The sequence below is a fragment of the Globicephala melas genome, chromosome 8 (assembly GCF_963455315.2).
Source record: "Globicephala melas chromosome 8, mGloMel1.2, whole genome shotgun sequence".
Classification (NCBI taxonomy): domain Eukaryota; kingdom Metazoa; phylum Chordata; class Mammalia; order Artiodactyla; family Delphinidae; genus Globicephala; species Globicephala melas.
The window spans coordinates 42083885-42102832 of NC_083321.1; the positions used below are offsets into that span (position 1 = coordinate 42083885).

The window sequence follows — 18948 nt, forward strand, 5'->3', positions numbered from 1 at the left end:
AGAATATAGACTTGATTTTTCAAAGTGTTCAAAACTAGGATCAGGGCGTCCTGGTGGCGCAGTGGTTGAGGGTCCGCCTGCCGATGCAGGGGACATGGGTTTGTGCCCTGGTCCGGGAAGATCCCACATGCTGCGGGGCGGCTGGGCCCCGTGAGCCATGGCCGCTGAGCCTGCGCATCTGGAGCCTGTGCTCCGCAACGGGAGAGGCCACAACAGTGAGAGGCCTGCGTACCGCAAAAAACAAAAACAAAAACAAAAAAACTAGGATCAAACACCTTTTAATTGTAAAATTAGTGCCTTTTTTCCATTCATTCTAATATAAAACGAAGGAGACACATAAATGAAATGGAAGTTTACATGAGGTAAGAAAAAAAAAAACCTTGTGTTTTTTGCTAGGTTGCATATGTAACTATTTGGCGTGTGTGTGTGTGTGTGTGTGTGTGTGTGTGTGTGTGTGTGTGTGTGTGTGTGTGTGTGTGTGTGTGTGTGTGTGTGTGTGTGATTTGTAAGTATCTCTGAATACCGAATAAATGCCAGCATGTGACACTGTTTACATTTTGAGTAGACAAATATTTCCTTTTAACATTGGCACTAGACTTTACATCTGTACGAAAACAAATACTTGAACTCCATAGGCTTTTATGTATTATTAGAAGCATAGGGAAGATTGTTGATCGGAGCTCCTAAGAGTATGACTCAACACTGATAATACTTTATATTTTTACCTAAACTGTAAAGGAACACAGTTAAAAGGTAGAAGTAGATATTTGAAATTTTTCTTCAACTGATAGGCTACATTTTTCTTAAAACAAATGCAAAAGATTTTTTGTGTGTTTGTGATCCATATTGATCTGAAAAGTATAGCTTTCCCCTTTTGTAAAAATTTCAAGTATTTGAGAAAATTGCATGACATTTGATTCCTGAAAGACTCTCTTCTTCTTTTTTTCCCAAATCAGTGAAGGCTTCTTTTCATGTCAGTTGACGAAAGCATATCTTTGGGGATGAAAATTAATATTCATGGGAACTGTCAAAAACAGTTGGCATTCTTTTGGAAACTTTGAAATAAAAAAGCTTTGTTGTTTATAGGTTTCTGTGTTATAACAAAAGAGGGAACTATTTAAATTGGGAAATTGTTGAATAGAAAACTTAGATCAGCCATATTTACTTTAGGAATGGTGGCATCATTGAATTCAGAGGTTCAAATTCCTTTAATCACAATTTTAAAATTTTCTTGGGAGTTATGCATTCAGCTTTTCATTTTGAAGGACCTGTTTTGCAAATTGCCTCTTTTCTAAATAGTTATTGTTAAAGGGCCAACAATATGACTTGAAAAAATATAAATTCATTTGTATTTTCTTTTTGTAAAAATTAAGAGCTTGTTACTTATTTATTTAGAATTTTCATTCTCTTCTTAACTTGGTCATTTCTCCCTACCCCAGCATTTGATTGCTTGTTTTTCAGTTCTGGAATGCAAGTATAAGAATCTTGTGCAAAATTTGTTACATTTATAGTTAAGATTGTGAAAAGTAACCTAATCTGCATACCCTTATTTTACTTTTTTCTAGTTTAGATTACTATATGTGCTTCTTTATAGAATAACTTTGCCTTGAAGACAGTAGTTTTAAGGAAAAGGCACAGATAGCATAGTTTTCCCTCCCTCCCCTCCCCTCCCCTCCTTTCCCCCTCCTCCCTCCCCCTCCCCTCCCCTCCCCCTCCCCTCCCCTCTCCTCCCCTCCTCCCCTCCTCCCCTCCTCCCCTCCTCCCCTACTCCCCCTCCCCTCCTCCCCCTCTCTCCCTCCGTCCCTCCCTTCCTTCCTTCCTTTCTTTTTCTGGTTAAAATTAGTATAAGAATTTCTCCTAGATTGATGGTTTTTTTTCATCCCCTGAGGTGAAGGGACTGGAAAGTTTTTTAGCTTCTGAATTTTATTAATTTATTTTGTTTTCTTATAGGGAATCTTTACTACTGTTTCCTCACACAAAAACATATTTTAATATTCCTTCATTTATTACATTTGCCTGAATAAACTTCTGATAAACATTCTTGAACTAATTTAATGACATAATTTAATGCTTAAATTATAATTCCTTTTTACTTTTGTACATGAAAACAATTTTCCCTTTTGAAGGAATATCTTAGTGATATATTTCTCAATTATTTGCTACCATAGGATGTTTGGATCTGGCAGAGAACATAACTTTACACGTCCCAATGAGAAGGGAGAGTATGAGGTGGCAGAGGGGATTGGCTCTACTGTGTTTCGAGCTATTCTGGTGAGTGCTCTTTCTTATGTGTATTGATTGAATCAGTTGACCCCTTCTTGTTAGGTACTTGGATTGGAAGCAGAGTTCTATTTGGATATCTCTATGGAAGTATCCAGGGCATTTTTTAAAAAAATACAATTTATCTTTTTTTGCTGTGTAAATATGATATAAATAAATTAATTTTATAACCTTCATAAAGATAAGATAGGGGATAATTCATCTCTTAAGTCTGCACAGGCAATTCTTTCAAGAGTTTAGTGGTAACATTTCTATAGTCACATTACTCCACCCTCCTTAATTCTATTAAATACAGTAAGTTGATAATTTTTTACTACCAGAGAATAAATGTGGCTACTGGAATTCTAATATTTTATTGCATATAACTAACAATGGACACTTACGAACATTTAAAAGTCATCTCTAAAATGTATTTCTTACCATCTTTGTTTTAAAACTTAAAAAAAATTTTAACTTTTTATTTTGAGAAATATTTGAATTAATACTACAAGTCCCTATTGTAATTTTAAATCAGTGATAAAGGTTTGATTTACAGTGTGTGACAGTTTATGCCACAGTCTGAAAATATGGTTACCTTAAATAGTTTTGTGGGAAGAGGAGAGGGAGGATCCTGAGGTACAAGACAGGAAAAGTAGTTGATAATGATCAGTACTAACAAGTACTTTGAAAAGTACCAGAAGATGTCTTGCTTCCATTCATGTAGCAACTTCAGAAATAATGTTGCTGTGGCTCTGAACCTCAAGAAGCTTGAGGCAGATCTTAATTTTGGGGGAAGTGCCTTTTCAGCTTCCCATACTTCCATTTGACCCCCAATGGAGTTGATAAGTTTACTCCATGACTCAGCTATGCAGTAACTTATCTGTAGTTCTCGGCCAGCCCCTAACAGCATTTTAAGTAGATTTTGGAAATAATTACTATTATTGTTCGTAATAATGTGGGCAACACCAAAGAACAGTATTTGGAAGAAGAATATCTAATTATGTGTTCTGTTTGCATGTATTTGAATACTTGGATATGATTTTGAAGTTCTTTACTAAAAACCTTAAATTTTGCTCAATTCTCTAGGTAATATTTAAGGTAACTTAAAATATATCATTTAACTTCCTTAAAAAATTTTTTAAAAATGCATGGTAGTTATGTAGACAAATAATTTGTAAGGGGGAGAATACATATACATTAGCATGATATAGTAGAGAGAAGAGATGCATAATTAATGAGGAGACCTGGGTGCTAATCTTACCTCTGCTGTTAAATAATTTTATAATAACTGGGTGAGTCAGTGAACCCATTTGGACATAAATTTTTCTTGTTGGTAAAATGAAAAAGTGGTTAGGTGAACGGAGGTCCCACCTAACTTTAAAGTTCCACAATTCCTCAGAGTACCATGATTTTTGAAAATTCTACCAGCCCAAGCTTAATAATAAGTTTTGCCTACCTCGTGCACTAGATGTTTTATGCATTCTTTACTTTTTTTTTTTTAGGATTACTATAAAACAGGAATAATCCGTTGTCCTGATGGCATATCTATTCCTGAACTGAGAGAAGCTTGTGACTATCTTTGTATCTCTTTTGAATATAGTACTATTAAATGTAGAGATCTCAGTAAGTATGATGTTTTGTGTGTGAGTGTTTGTAGAGTTAAAATATATTGGAATGAAATGCCTGAAATAATGCTGTTTACCTAGACTTCAAGTATTTGTTTAATTGAATTCTAGAACACTAATACCATGAAGATTATTTGTGAAAGTCCACAGAAATCTTTGTAAGCTCTTGGTGTAATTTTCCAAAACTTTCTTTCAACTTTAATAATTTTTTTGTTTATAGACTCTCCCAGATTTCCTCTTCAACTGTCTCCTCTATCATTTGTTGCCAGTCTTCATCTCCCAGCTTGGGAGCCCTGGCTTTGGCCAAGTGTGGTATTTGCCTTCACTCCTCAGATCACATCAACCAAAAATTTATAATTTTTTTGTACTTGCCATGTAATATAACATCCTAAGCCACTTTGAAAGATATAAATAATTCTCAAAAAGAGTATTTGTCATTAAAGATTTTAGATTGAATACCAAGTACTTAGCCCTCATTTATACAAAGGGTTAAATGACTTTATCCAAGAACTTCAAACATAGTCTCAGAGCAGGGTCTAGACCTTTGGAAATCTTAACTCTGTGATTGATATTTTCCTGTCACTCCCTTCCTTAGCACCCCTCCCTTTTACTGTTACATCATGCCTAAGAAAAAAGGTGACTATACACAGAAAAGTCAAAATGTATATGAGAATTATCAAATTTTGACTTGTGTATTAAGTGGTTGGAAAAGTTCAGAAGAAGCATATGTCACTGTGGGCTAGTGGGATTGGGGAAGAGTTCAGAGGAGACAGGTAGTAAAGAGCGAATAGGAGTGATTTAGCAAGAATGGAGTAGGAAGGTTACTCATTTGGGGATTACAGATGTAAGTGATAGACTTTGGAAATAACCTAGTTGGTGCAGAGACTATATTGGGACTGGAAGGGGATGGGAATAAATAGGGGGGCCAGATTATGGAAGGTCTTTAAACTAATATTCTTACATTTTATCCTATATAATGTGGGAAGCCATTTTAAAAGTTTGCTACCTGTGATTATAGATATGTGTTAGTCCCAGATATATGGTTATCTTTACTTCATTACCTAAACTCAACACTAGTTTAGCAGAGTGGGGTCATACCTTCTCAACATTGATGTGTTAGAAATTGTGAATGGAAAATTTTATTTAAATTTGTAAGGCAACTACTATATATTTAAATGTAGCGAACCTTCATGCTTAATTATGATTTAACTTCTTGCAAATGAGTGGCCTTATTAGGTCTGTTCCTAAGTACCATTTTCTTTTTGCCAGACATTTAAAGTCTCCATAGGGACAAAGGATTGGATGGTCCACCTTTGAGTCCATTTCTATATAAATGATACTTAAAAGTTTAAAGTCAAGTAGCTGGACAGCTGAAGCCTACAGCTGTAAACTTGAACAAAGTTTTCACATCTTAAAAAATGTTTTTTTGAAATCATGAGCATTAATTATTCTAATTTATAATTCTTTGACTTCAAGTTTTGTGTTTTTTTATTCATGGGACCATTTTAATTTAACTTTATATGATTAAATGTTGAATTTTGGTGACTGTCAGATTAAAAAAACACAAGATTCCTTATAGATGAATGGATTTTAGTTCTGTAATCCTTTGGACATAGTTTACCTTGTCATCACTGTTAAGTATCATTTATTTGTCATGGAATTAAAGGTAAGAATATTTATGTGTAATAGAAAGAAAATATGTGTAATATGGTTTTTCTAAACTTCTGGCCTTTAAATAATACTTGTGTTTCTAGATTACTTGTAATATGTATTACTGGAAATTTAGAGATTCTCATAGACTTTATTGCAACAAAGCTATATAGAATTTGAAGAGATAGAAATGGTCTTGTAAAATATAAAAGGATACTGTAGGTGTAGACTTGAGTCCAAAAATGAATTTTTTCCTGCAAATATGTGCTTTTACTGAATATTGTAATGGCACTTTACACCAAAATGTCTTTTTGTCTCTTACTTAAAATTACAAAAGTACTAAATGTATATTGAATAGAGCATCCTGGATTTCTTGGGCAAGTTACTTAAAACCTTGTTTCTTAGTTGCCTCATCTTTAAAATGGGAGACAGTAATATTACTTACTTCACAAGGTTGTTGTGTAGATTATTAAATGGATAGTGCTTGACACATAGTGTTAAATAAGGGTTTGCTTTAAAAAAATAGTAGCAAAATTAGGAAATAAAGGTAAAGTAAAATAAAAATATTAAAGGATCATATTGTACATTGCTATTTTATATTTCCACATGAAAATATATTGTGAATAACTGTATTAGAAAATATGCTTTAATAACAGCTTGTTTAATGGTTTACATAGTTACCACTCATTTTCTGCATTTTTATTGAATACTCGCTTTATACTAAATATTAGGTGTGTAAAAAGCAACAAGAAAAGACAAGACCCCTGTCCTTATCATGCTTGCAGTATAGTGGGAAAAACAGATAAGTAAATTATATTGTGTTAGAGGAAGAATAGGGTACTAAATGAGCATGTAGGAGCTGTACCTAACTTCGGTGTGCGGGCTTGAGGAAGCTTTCTGGAGGAGAGGGAAGAGGAAGCGTGTTTAGGCAGAAGGAATGCTATGTTTAGTGGCAAGAAGATTAGTACAGTGAGGAAATGACTTGTTAATCTTCTGTCATAGAGCTTACCATATAGTGAAGGAACTTCGGTTGGTAGCTCCCCAACTAGACTATAATTTCTTCACTGTTTATATTCTTTTACCAGATAAGCACTGTAATCCAGAAGAGGTTTTGAGAACCAGGGCTGGACTCACAAATGAAGGCCTGGGGCTAAGAGAAATGAAAATATAGTGTCCAGGGTGAAAGTGGTGTGGAAAATGAAATTTAAAGTTTGCAAAAGGACCAGTTCAGAAGGCCCAGGAAGAAAGGCACCATCCACGTGGGAGATAGTGGGATTGTAAACAAATATCAAAAAACTGAAGTTACATTTAGTTTGAGAAGGGAGATAAGAGGCAGAGACTACGTTTGGAGTCACAGAAATATAGAGACACTGAAACGACAGAGACACTTCTATGTTTTCTCTTTGTCTCCTCTCTCTTTCCTCCCCCCTTCTCTCTCTCTCTCCCTTCCCCCCCGCCCCCCTCTCTCTTTTTCTCCCCCACCCCAGTCTTGCTCTATTTTTCAGTTTATAGCATTAAATCAGTTTGAATTTGAGGACAGGGACTATACCTTTTCAACTTTGTGTCCGTAGTGCCAGGCACATAGTAAGGATTCAATAAACATTTGTTGAAAGAATAAACTCTTTTTATCCCTTCATGCATTGTTTAGGACACTGTTCCACTTACTGTCATCTTCTCTAGTATCATTAGTCTTTCCCTCTTTGTATAGAGTAATCCTCAGGCTCAAACATACTCAAATCTGACCTGTGTCTGTTGTAGACATTCAGAAAACTATATCATTTGAAAACTTTTGAGCTTTTCATTGATTCTTTGAAGTTAACTTTTTGCAAGAATTAACACGTTTATTATACTGACTCCTGCTCCAACTGCTATGTCTTTCCATTTATTCACTTTTCTTTTTTGTCTTCTTCTGCAATGGTCTTATTAAGTTTATTCTTTGGTATTTTGTATTTTTGTTACTGTTGTGTGTAGAATATGTTCAGATTTTCTAACTGCTAACGTATGAGAAAATTATTGAATTTTGCATATTTATGTTTAGCCACCTAACCAAACTCTGTTTTATTTCTAATGGTTTTTCAGTTGTTTCTTTTATATTCTTGGTAGATAATTGACCCTGTTGTAAGTTAAACTTTTTATATCTTTTTGTCTTACTGAATTGACTATAATATTTTGAACAACATTAAATTTAGTGGTAATTCTGGTACCCTTGTCTTTAAAGGCATTTCCTTTAGGTTTCACTGTTAAGTCACTCTTTCTTCAAGACTGCCTCTTCGACATCCATCTTTTAGGTCTTCTGCTTTTTTTCCTCTCACTTGCTCCCTGATCCTTCATACGTTGAACGTGGTCCTTCCCAACTGTTCTGTCTTCAGCTACCTTCTCTCTCACAGAATCTATACAATTAATCTAAGTGATGCCATTCATCACTGTGGCTTTAGATATTACATATACACCATAGATTTCCAGCTGTTTTTTTTTTAATGTATTATTTATTTTTGGCTGCATTGGGTCTTTGTTGCTGCGCACGGGCTTTCTCTAGTTGTGGCAAGCAGGGGCTACTCTTCGTTGCGGTGCGTGGGCTTCTCGTTGCGGCTGGCTTCTCTTGTTGCGGAGCACGGGCTCTAGGCGCCTGGGCTTCAGTAGTTGTGGCTCGTGGGCTCTAGAGCGCAGGCTCAGTAGCTGTGGCGTACGGGCTTAGTTGCTCTGCAGTGTGTGGGATCTTCCCAGACCAGGGCTCGAACCTGTGTCCCCTGCATTGGTAGGCAGATTATTATTATTATTATTATTTTTGCGGTACGCGGGCCTTTCACTGTTGTGGCCTCTCCCGTTGCGGAGCACAGGCTCCGGACGCGCAGGCTCAGCGGCCATGGTTCACGGGCCCAGCCGCTCTGCGGCACGCGGGATCTTCCCGGACCGGGGCACGAACCCGTGTCCCCTGCATCGGTAGGCGGACTCTCAACCACTGCGCCACCAGGGAAGTCCCTCCAGCTATTTATCTCTTAATTCCTACCTACCAGTTACGTATTTCTAGTTTACTATTTAACTTGTATAATTTTTTTCTTCTTAATCAGGCTTTTAATGAGTTCCATGCATATAGTACATATAGTGATGAACAAGACAGACATTGTCCCTGCATTTATGGAGTTTACAGTCTAGTGGGGAAGACAGGCATTCAACAAGTAATGAAAAGCTGTGAAAATTCAGTGACGAAATGAGATGCTGTGACAGGTGTATGGTAAAGGGGCTATGGAGGATGATTATCTGAGTCAGTGACATTAAAGTTGAGACCTAGGGCTTCCCTGGTGGCGCAGTGGTTGAGAGTCGGCCTGCCAATGCAGGGGACACGGGTTCGTGTCCCAGTCTGGGAAGATCCCACATGCCGCAGAGCGGCTGGGCCTGTGAGCCATGGCCGCTGAGCCTGCGCGTCCAGAGCCTGTGCTCCGCAATGGGAGAGGCCACAACAGTGAAAGGCCCGCGTACCGCAAAAAAAAAATAAAATAAAATAAAAAATGCTGAGACCTAAGGGAATGGAAAAGAGAGTGAGAAGCTCTCCAGGCAGCAGAAATGGTATTTGCAGAGGCTCTCAAGTTGGAAGGAATATGTCTTGCTTAAGGCACTGAAAGAAGGGAAACATGGCTACAGTGGAGGAGGTAGAGCATGAGTGGTGAGATATAAGGCCAGAGAAGTAGGGAGAAAACAAAACTTATTAACTAAATAAATGTTTATTAACTGTACATTCTCTACCAAGCCCTGTGCTAAGTTCTGGGGATGCAGCAGGAACAAACCAGGCAAAACTTCCTGTTCTAATGGAACTTACACTCTTTTGGGGGAGACAGACAATAGACAAGGTAAACAAGTAACATATGAACAAATAACATGGTATGTTAGATAGTGATATGTGCTGAGGAGGGAGAAAAAAGTAAGGAAGGGACAAAGAGTAATATGAGAGGCTTTCATTGCAGAGGAAAATTGAAGTAAATTCCAAACAGAGGTTAACAGTGAGAGCAAATGTTGAAGCAGTTTGCCTGGCATGTTTGAGAGCAGCAGAGGCTAGTATAGTTGGAGTGGAGTGAGTGAGGGTGTCAGTAGTAGGAGATGAGGTCCAGGGGAGCGAGGTCGTGTAGGGCCTTTATCTTTTGGCTTTTACTCTGAGTGAGATAAGCCATTGGAGGGTTTTGAACAGAGAAGTGATATGATCTGTAAGGCTGCCATGTTTTACCATTTCATGGACTCGCTGTTTGCACAGAATTCAATGTAGACTCATGCAGTGCTGTATTCCTGATCTGACGTATGCTTTAAAAGAATCACTGTTGGCTATTGGGTTGGAAATGGACTGGAAGGGGAATTAAGATACAAAGAGGTAATTAGGAAGCTATTATCATAATTCAAATAAGAGATGATGGTGGCTTAAATCAGGGTGGAAACAGTGAGAAGTGATCAGATTCTGGATATATTGGATGGTAGAGTTGTAAGCATTTGCTTGCTGATTGAATATGAGGTGGGAAAGAGAGAAAAGGACTTTACCTGGAAGTGTGGAGTTGCCATTAATTGAGATGGGGGGAGACTTCATGGGGAGCAGAAATTTAAAAGCTTGATTTTGGACATGTTAAATTTGAAATACCTATTAGACCTTCAAGTAGAAATGCTGAGTAGGGCATTGGGTATACATGTCTAAAGAGAGAAGTGTGGGCTGTTTATATGCGGGAGTCATCACTATATGGATAGTATTTAAAGGACTATGCACACTGATCTGGAACCTCCTTTTACACATAACAGGCTTAAGGACCAAGTTGAGGATTTGGGACTTTTATTCTAAGGATAGTACAAGCCATCAAAGGTTTAAACTAGAGACACCTATTTAGATTTGTTTGTCTGCGGTGGGGGAGATGAATTACACAGGGGCAGAGGCAACTGATGGGTTCTACAGTAGTTTGGGTTAGAGTTACTGATGACTTGGACTGCGGGGGGCAGGGGTGCAGTGGGGCTGGACTGTGTTTTGGTTGTAACTGTTGTTCTGTCACAGACCATTCGAAACTTGGTAGCATAAAGTGTGATTATTCTTATTTTGTGGGCCAAGAATTCAGACAGGGTACAACAGAGATAGCTTATGTCTGCTTCACAATGTTTGCGGCCTCATCTTGTGAAGAATTGAAAGGATGAGGTGACTGAAAAGGATGAAGGCTTCTTCACTCACATGTCTGCACCTGAAGTGGGACAACTCAAAGGCTGCGTTCAGTGAAGACTGTCAGACAGAGTAGCTCCACGTGACCTCTTCATGCGGCTTGGGCTTCTCCAGGCCTGGAGACTGGGTTCAGAGAGGAAGCATCTGTAGAGCAAGCATTCCCAAGACCAAGGCAGAACCACAAGTCATTTTCCCCTCACCTCTGCTGTGCTCCCCTGGTTACAAGCAAGTCAGTACAACCAGCCTAAATTGAAGGAGAGAGGAATTGGACTTCTCTTGCTGGGAGGAGATATCAAAGTCACATTGCAGAAAAGCATGTGGCATAAGAGATTTTGCAGCTATCTTTGGAAAATAGCATCTTCCAGAGAGGAAATGACACAATTCAAGATGTATTTAAGAGGTGGACTTGTTAGGTCTTGGGGAATGATTGAATTAAGAGATGAAAAAGGAATCAAATATTCATTCATTTATTCTACAAATATTTAAGAGCCTGTTATATGATTAGCACTCTTCTGTGATGATTCTGAGAACTTGAGTGGATGGTGGTGCCATTTACTGATTTCGAAAACACTGCAGAGAGATAGAGACAGAAATGATTAAGTTCAATTTGGAGTATATTGAGTTTGAGGTGCCGGTGAGGGGGCATCCGAGTGGAGATTTCCAGGAGGCAGTTGAGTATAATGCATCTAGAATATAGAAGGCAGAATTAGTAGAATAAATTTGAGAATTGTCAGCATAAGGTGAGAGAAAAAAAAACGTAGAACTTCCCTGAGAAATAACAATACTTAATGACAGGCTGGAGGAGAAAAAGTTGACAAAGGTGACTGAAGAAGAACAGCCAGAGAGGAGAAAGAAAACCAGGGACGGTAGTATCAGACCTTAGGGATGAGAGTATTTTAAGGAGGGAGTGGTCCCTGTAAGGCATTCCATCAAGAGGTCAGATAAGATCATGATTAAAAGTTGTTGATTGTCAGGCAGAAGACCTAGATAGACATTTCTTCAAAGAAGACATACAGATGGCCAGTGGGCACATGAACCGATGCTCGTCATTGCTAATTATTAGAGAAATGCAGATCAAAACTAGAGGTACCACCTCACACCTGTCAGAATGGCCATCATTAAAAAGTCTACAGATAACAAATCCTGGAGAGGGTGTGGAGAAAAGGGAACCCTCTTACACTGTTTGTGAGAATGTAAATTGGTGCGCTCACTATGGAAAACAGTATGGAGGTTCCTCAAAAAAAAAAAACAGAGTTGCCATATGATCCAGCAATCCCACTCCTGGGCATATGCCCAGACAAAACTAATTTGAAAAGTTACATGCACCCCTATTTCATAGCAGCACTATTTACAATAGCCAAGACATGGAAACTACCTAAATGTTGTCTATCAACAGATGAATGGACAAAGAAGATGTGGTGTGCGTGTGTGTGTATGTATGTGTGCGTGCACGCACACACATACACACACACACATACACACACTGGAATGTTACTCAGCCATAAAAAAGAATGAAATAATGCCATTTGCAGCGATATGGATGGACCTAGAGATTATCATAGTAAGTGAAGTAAGTCAGAAAGAGAAAGACTAATACTGTATGATATCACTTATTTGTGGAATCTAAAATATGACACAAATGAACATATCTACAAAACAGAAACAGACTCACAGACTTAGAGAACAGACTTGTGGTTGCCAAGGGAGAGGGGCATGGGGGAGGGGAGGATTGGGAGTTTGGGACTAGCAGATACAAACTATTATATATAGAATGGATAAACAAAAATGTCCTACTGTATAACACAGGGAACTATATTCAATATCCTGTGATAAACTATAAAGGAAAAGAATATGAAAAAGAATATATGTAAAACTGAATCACTTTGCAGAAATTAACAACATTGTAAATCAACTATACTTCAGTAAAAGTTTTTTAAAAAGATGTTCATTGTCTTGAACAATCTAGAGGTCATTTGGAGACTGTATGTCAAGGGCTCTTTTGAGTAGTGAGTGTGGAAGTCAGATTGGAATTGGTTCAGAAGTTAGGGGAAAGAGAATGTGTTTATATATATATATAGGAGTTTGACTATAAAGGGAATTTTAAAAATCACAATAGAAGTAGCCAGCCTAGAGAGAGACATGGCTAAATCATAATATTATAATTATTTAATCATGTATTATATTAATAGTTATTATATAATTAGACAACATGTTGTAGGGGGAAAAAAAGCTCTAATTTGGGAGACTACAGATTTGAGTTTTAGTGTCTTCTCTTACCCTCCCAGTAGTTCCTGCGATGGTAGAGCCTTAGATAAGAGATAGGACATTGCCATTGAAATAGGAATAAAATAAAAATGATTAGGTCAGTGCAGGTGAGTTTGTGACTGTGTATTTGGAAACTTAAAGTTGTTCATTATGGCTGTACTTAAGAAGGATCAAGTGAAGTGCATCTTTCATTCCTCTCAATTCTAGGGTCACATAAGCAATGTAATTCCTGTACCGTGCTATATTTTGCTTGACCTTTTACCATCCTTATCCCAAAGCCAGTTGACCCTTTTCATCTCACTCCTCTTCCTACACAGTAATATCAGTGTTGTTTGTAAATAATTTTCTGAGAAAGAAAATGTGGGAGATGGAATATGGGGGCTATTTTATTTCGTATGGATAATCTGAAAAAATATCCTTAGGATATACTTTAAGATATAACTGCATACATTGATGGAAGACAAAATGATGTAGTAAAAAATACCCTGGAGGGTAGACTTAATTCTGATTGTGCAAATTAGTTTTGTAACCTTAGGCAGATTGCTTCATGATGTGTAAAATGAAGGGGCTTGTGTTGGATGGCTTTAATTGGCCCTTCTTGCTGTAAGATTCTACAGTTCCATAAGAACTCTTCCTGGGCAAAGTTTTGTTGACTAAAGAATAACCACTATATTGTCTACAGGATCCTGAAGTAGATGCTGAACTACTCTGCTGTTTTGTTTGTTGTTTCTGCTCTTCTTTTACTTATCAGTCACCCCCAAAATGAAGATATTTTTGTGGCTTTTATTTCAGGTGCCCTAATGCATGAGTTATCAAATGATGGTGCTCGTAGACAGTTCGAATTTTACCTGGAAGAAATGATTCTGCCTCTCATGGTAGCTAGTGCCCAGAGTGGGGAACGTGAATGCCACATAGTGGTGCTTACAGACGATGATGTGGTTGATTGGGATGAAGAGTATCCACCACAGATGGGAGAAGAATATTCACAAAGTAAGTCCTGTGGCATATTTTCTCTCTCAAATCATCACAGATTTTCTCTTTATCTTTTACAATATTGATCAAAGGACAGTTTTTATAAAGAAAGTATGTTGAACTCTTACTTATACCAGGAGTTGGCAAACTACAGCCTGTGGGCCAAATCCAGCCTTTTGCCTGTTTTTATAAACAAAGTTATATGTATTGTCTGTGGCTGCTTATGCACTACAATGGCAGAGTGGAGTAGTTGGAATGAAGACCGCATGGCTAGCAAAGCCCAAAGTGTTTACTATCTGGCCCTTTACAGAAAAAGTGTACCCGCCCATGTCATGCACAGAAATGGTTTGCTTTTTGTTGAGTATCTGGATCTTAATGATTTTTTTTCTTTGCATTTAGAAGCATCCAAGAGAAGTAGATCCTGGAATAGTAGATAATAAAAAAATAAGTTGTTTTTTTTAAGATGAATTTCTATGTGTATATAAAATGAGAAGCTTCAACTCAGTGATTGCAAATATGACTTTAAGTTCTAAGACATTCCTTTTTTAATGTCATAAGTGTTCCTGGAGGATAACAGTGACCCTTCCGAAAAGCTTTGCAGAACTTTAGGTATTTCTGACCAAAACGGCACATCTTGAGCAGCAGTGACTTTTTTCTTATTGCGCTTCCAAACCTTTTCTGATTAGAACCTTTTGATTTTTTTTTTCTGTTAGAAAATTTATCTCATATTGGTTTGGTTTTGTTTTCATGGTGAACCCAATCTAGTATTTTTGAACAGCTTCATAGATTGAGAAAAAGAGTTAAAAGAATGATTTGAGGAGCTAGGTAAAATAGCCCAACATCTTGTTCTGTCCTCCAGTCTGTGTTGACTCGGTAAGGACTAGGGTTTAAGTAAAAAGTACACGATTATAGAAAGTATGGAGCCCTTTAAGCTCTCATTTTTCCATTTTACTTACCCTTTTCTAAAAATAAAGCAGACTAAGTGGTATTCTTTTTTATTTTAATTCTAAAGATTTTCATTAGATTACGTTATCGTAGCGCTTTTCAGAATTTACATTGAGACATTTCCTTTGCATGATACACTTGAACAACTATTCTGACTCTTCTGTGGACAGTTAGAATAATAAAATGTTACTATTTCCTCATTCCTAGGCTCTTTGCTGACAATGGTTTTCTATAATAATATGTGGAATAAAAAGTTGAACAAAGCACAGGAAAAATAAAAGGTTACCAAAAATCAGAAGAAATACACTAAATCATTTTCTGTGTAGAAAAAGGAATGAACAAACTTTTACTTTTCAAAAAGTTTGACTCCGAGAGAGTAGAGCCAGCTGTAGAGCACAGAAATGATATTATGGTGATACAGGAATAATAATAGACCTGGGCTTTTCCTTTTTAGTTATTGAGCTTTTCATTTCAATGTTTTTTGGTTTGTTTTTTGTTTCTTACCTTAAACATTGAAGCTTAAAAGGACTGGAAACATTTTTACTCAATTTGTCTATAAATATGTTTCATTTTGTGCCAAGATGTTCCAACGTAAAGAAGATACATTTGAGTAGACAGAGATGAGATAGTCTCTTCAGCCTGATTTTCCTAAATGTGACATTATTACCACCACCCATTCTGAGATGTCAAAAAATCTTTATCTTAAAATAATATCAGTAGTCTTAAGGATGTAGTAATAATCACAAATTTACTCCATGAGTAGCTTCTGTATACGTTTTTTTCCTTTTATTGGCTCTTAAACCAGCATGTTTGGTTTGTGAGTGTGTTTTTCTTTTTTTGAAAAAACCTTTGCAGTTCACCTTTTAAGGGAGATAACTCCACCTGAAAGAGAGAAGGCGAGGAAGGCCCATCAGTCTAACTCCCTGAAGTGCCCAGCACATTTGGAAGACTCAACATGTTGTCAGTGGAATGTCTGTCCTTTGCAAAGCCAGTTTGCTCTAAACAGACTAACCTAGGCAGAACATGCTCGAATCTGCCATTTTTAACATCTATATTAAATGGGACTGTTCGCCTGAATGGAAAACAGTTTGTGGGGTGGGCCTTTGTTTGGGGGGAGTTATTAATAGTTGCTCAATCCATGAAATGCAAGATGTATCCATTTTGTACTTCCTGACAAGGCAGTTTTTTCCCCTCCAGATGAGGCCTTGTAGGCATCAGAGCAAAGTCCTTTACTTTGCCTGCTTGATAATCATGTGATACCTTTTTTTTGGTTCTCTTTATTTGAAGAAATTGGGGCAGATCCCATTCCAATAAGTTTGTATATGATATATCTTTCAGAAGGAGATTCTTCCTATGGATTGGGTTATCTGATTGGTTATTAAAGCTTTTCTTGTTTCAACTTATGTAGACATTTGCTTATGTATTAACTGTACTGAATTGTCCTGTCATGTTGGCTAGTCATCCTTTGGCATCACTGCATCCATTATTTGGGCTTTTAGGGTTGTCAGGCCCCTTTGATGATCAAGATGAACTTGAGTCATCTCCAAGTACTTTGATTTTAATAAGAAAATATTTTTGTCTCTTTGTTTCCAGTTATTTATAGCACAAAATTATATAGATTTTTCAAGTACATTGAAAACAGAGATGTGGCCAAATCAGTTTTGAAGGAGAGGGGTCTTAAGAAGATTAGATTGGGAATAGAAGGTAAGACATTTTCACTATTTTCTATTAATTTTCTTTTGAAAAAAGCAAGGTTAAACAACTGGATCCCATTGAGAATATAGTTTGAATATTTTGAGAAAAATTCAGACAAATGATTACTGAATGCTCATGCAGTAGACATATAAATAACAAAAATCAGCTTCCTTTATCTGAGATGATAAATAGAAGACCATTAGAAATTATTATTCATTCCATAAGATCCCTAGCAATATTGAGATATGAATTTGTCTTTTCTGCTGTCGCCCGACTTAATGCATTTTTGACTAAGCCCATGGAGTGTGTTTGGCACGCATGTGTGTATATTCCCGTAAGACTGACAGGACTCTGCCTAGTAGTGATCGTGATCAAAGCTCAACAGAATTAAAATCTAGTACTTTCTGAAAATTCATGTAAAAACAGTGCTAGTAGCTTACTAGTGTCTTAAAGTATAATAGCTTATTTTCAAATTAAATTGAATTGCAAATATACTTCATCTTACTTAAATGCATACTTTTTAGATTGCTTTTTACTTTATGATTTAAATGAATTTTTGTCAGATGCTTCTTTTATTTTAAAGTGTCCTTACTAAAAACAAAATATCTTCTTTGGCATACCATAGTAAAGGGTAAAGACTGCTTGTGTTCAGAGCCTATGATTTAATAGCTGTATGACCTTGGCCAAGGCACTTTACTTCTCTTTGCCTTCGTTTCCTCATCTAAAATGGGAGCATTAATAAGTACTTTATAGGGTTATTGTGAGGACAGAATGAGTTAAAATAGGGCCTAGCACATAGTAATTTCTGTGTTTGTGATAACGAAGATTGTGGTGTTCAGATCAATGACCAGATAAGCTTCTGGAGATCGCTGTAATGGGCTACTGAGACATATGGAAGAATGACCAGAAACAGGGTCTTTGTGGGAAGGGGAGGAAACTTTGGGCTTAAAAAAGAGGACACATTAGCTTCACCAGTATGTCCCCTCTTCTGTGATTTTGCAAACGATGGGATTTAGCTGTTTCCTTTCAGAGCTAAAGAGAAGGTAACTGGAGGGAGCTACTTCAGATGAGTGGGCAGGGGAGCAGTTATTTGATCTGAAGCCTGATGACAAGTGGGTTGGAACTAGATTGTAAAAAATAAAGCCTTATATACTGTGCTGAGGAGGATGGACCTTCCTCTTTAAGCATGAGGGCGTCATTGGTAGTTTTAAAGCAAGGATGTAATATGATTACACTTGTGTTAGAGTGGTGATTCTGTGTGGAGGGCAGAGTGGAATACACTGAGATGGGAATTTTAAAGACTTTTAATAGTCCAAAAGCAATCAAGGACAAGGGAATAATAGAGGGTAGAAACCTTTCTGATCTCTACTGCTGCCCTTCAGCTGGTAATTGAGTGGAAGTATGAAACGAAGAAGACATTCTACAAAAGGTCCTTAGAAGGTATTTAGTCCTTGCCCCTGTTCCCCCTCACCTCAACCACATACACACGCCACACGTGGCTAAATATACTAGCTACCTACGATGCCTACATAACATCCTCCTATGCAAGAATCCTTAATTGAGTCCCTACTATGTGAGGCCTTTGTATTTTTTTCTGATTCTAACTATGGTCTAACTATGGCCTATGGGCCAAATCCAGCCCATTACCTGTTTTTTATAAAGTTTTATTGGAACATAGACATGCTCATTAATTTATGTATTGTCTGTGGCTGATTTCACTTTACAACAGCATAGTTGAGTGGGTGTGATAGAGACCATATGGCCTACAAGCCTGAAATATTTACCGTCTGGCCCTTTACAGAAAATGTTCACCAGTACTTGGTCTAAACTAGCAATTCATGCTAGTGGGAAGGAGAGAAGGAACTTTTGATAGCATCTAAGGAAAGTATGTCTTCAGAGAAATTGCCTTACTAGTAAATGACTGAAATTTTTCCGAAACCAGGATGGTTGTTACCAGTTGTTACTCTTCAGTGGTTATCATCTAAGATGAGGAAGATATAATTAATTAGGGAAAGCTGTGTTGACTGAAAAAAATGCACAACCTGAATGTTCAGAATTATGTTTTATTTGGTGGCCTTACTGAGGACTATAGCCTGTGATACAGCCTCTCAGACAGCTCTGAGAAACTGTTCCAAAGAGGTAAGGGAGGAGCCAGGATATATAGGAGTTTTTGCTGGAAAAAAAAAAAAATCAGAAGATTACTGCTCATCACAAAAAAACAGACATCTCAAGTTAATGATTTTAGCGCCTCTCTATGTTTGGGGAGGTGCAGGAGTCTAGGCTTGTTGCAATTATTCCTTTAATACGCATCTTAACTGTCTAGGGCCAGCATCCTGTTTTTCTCCATCCTGAATTCCC

The 18948-nt window shown here is 37.3% G+C and overlaps 1 protein-coding gene across 5 annotated transcripts in view; it reads left to right on the forward strand.

Moving 5' to 3' along the window:
- The window catches only part of BTBD10 (BTB domain containing 10), a 71854-nt gene that overhangs the window by 50831 nt on the left and 2075 nt on the right, over window positions 1–18948 (forward strand). For all 5 annotated transcript variants that reach the window (XM_030831466.2, XM_030831457.2, XM_030831461.2 and 2 more), the window contains 4 exons: window positions 2169–2271; window positions 3762–3882; window positions 13771–13968; window positions 16489–16599. In XM_030831466.2, coding sequence (XP_030687326.1) covers window positions 2169–2271; window positions 3762–3882; window positions 13771–13968; window positions 16489–16599 — 533 coding nt within the window. The remainder of the gene's footprint in view (window positions 1–2168; window positions 2272–3761; window positions 3883–13770; window positions 13969–16488; window positions 16600–18948) is intronic.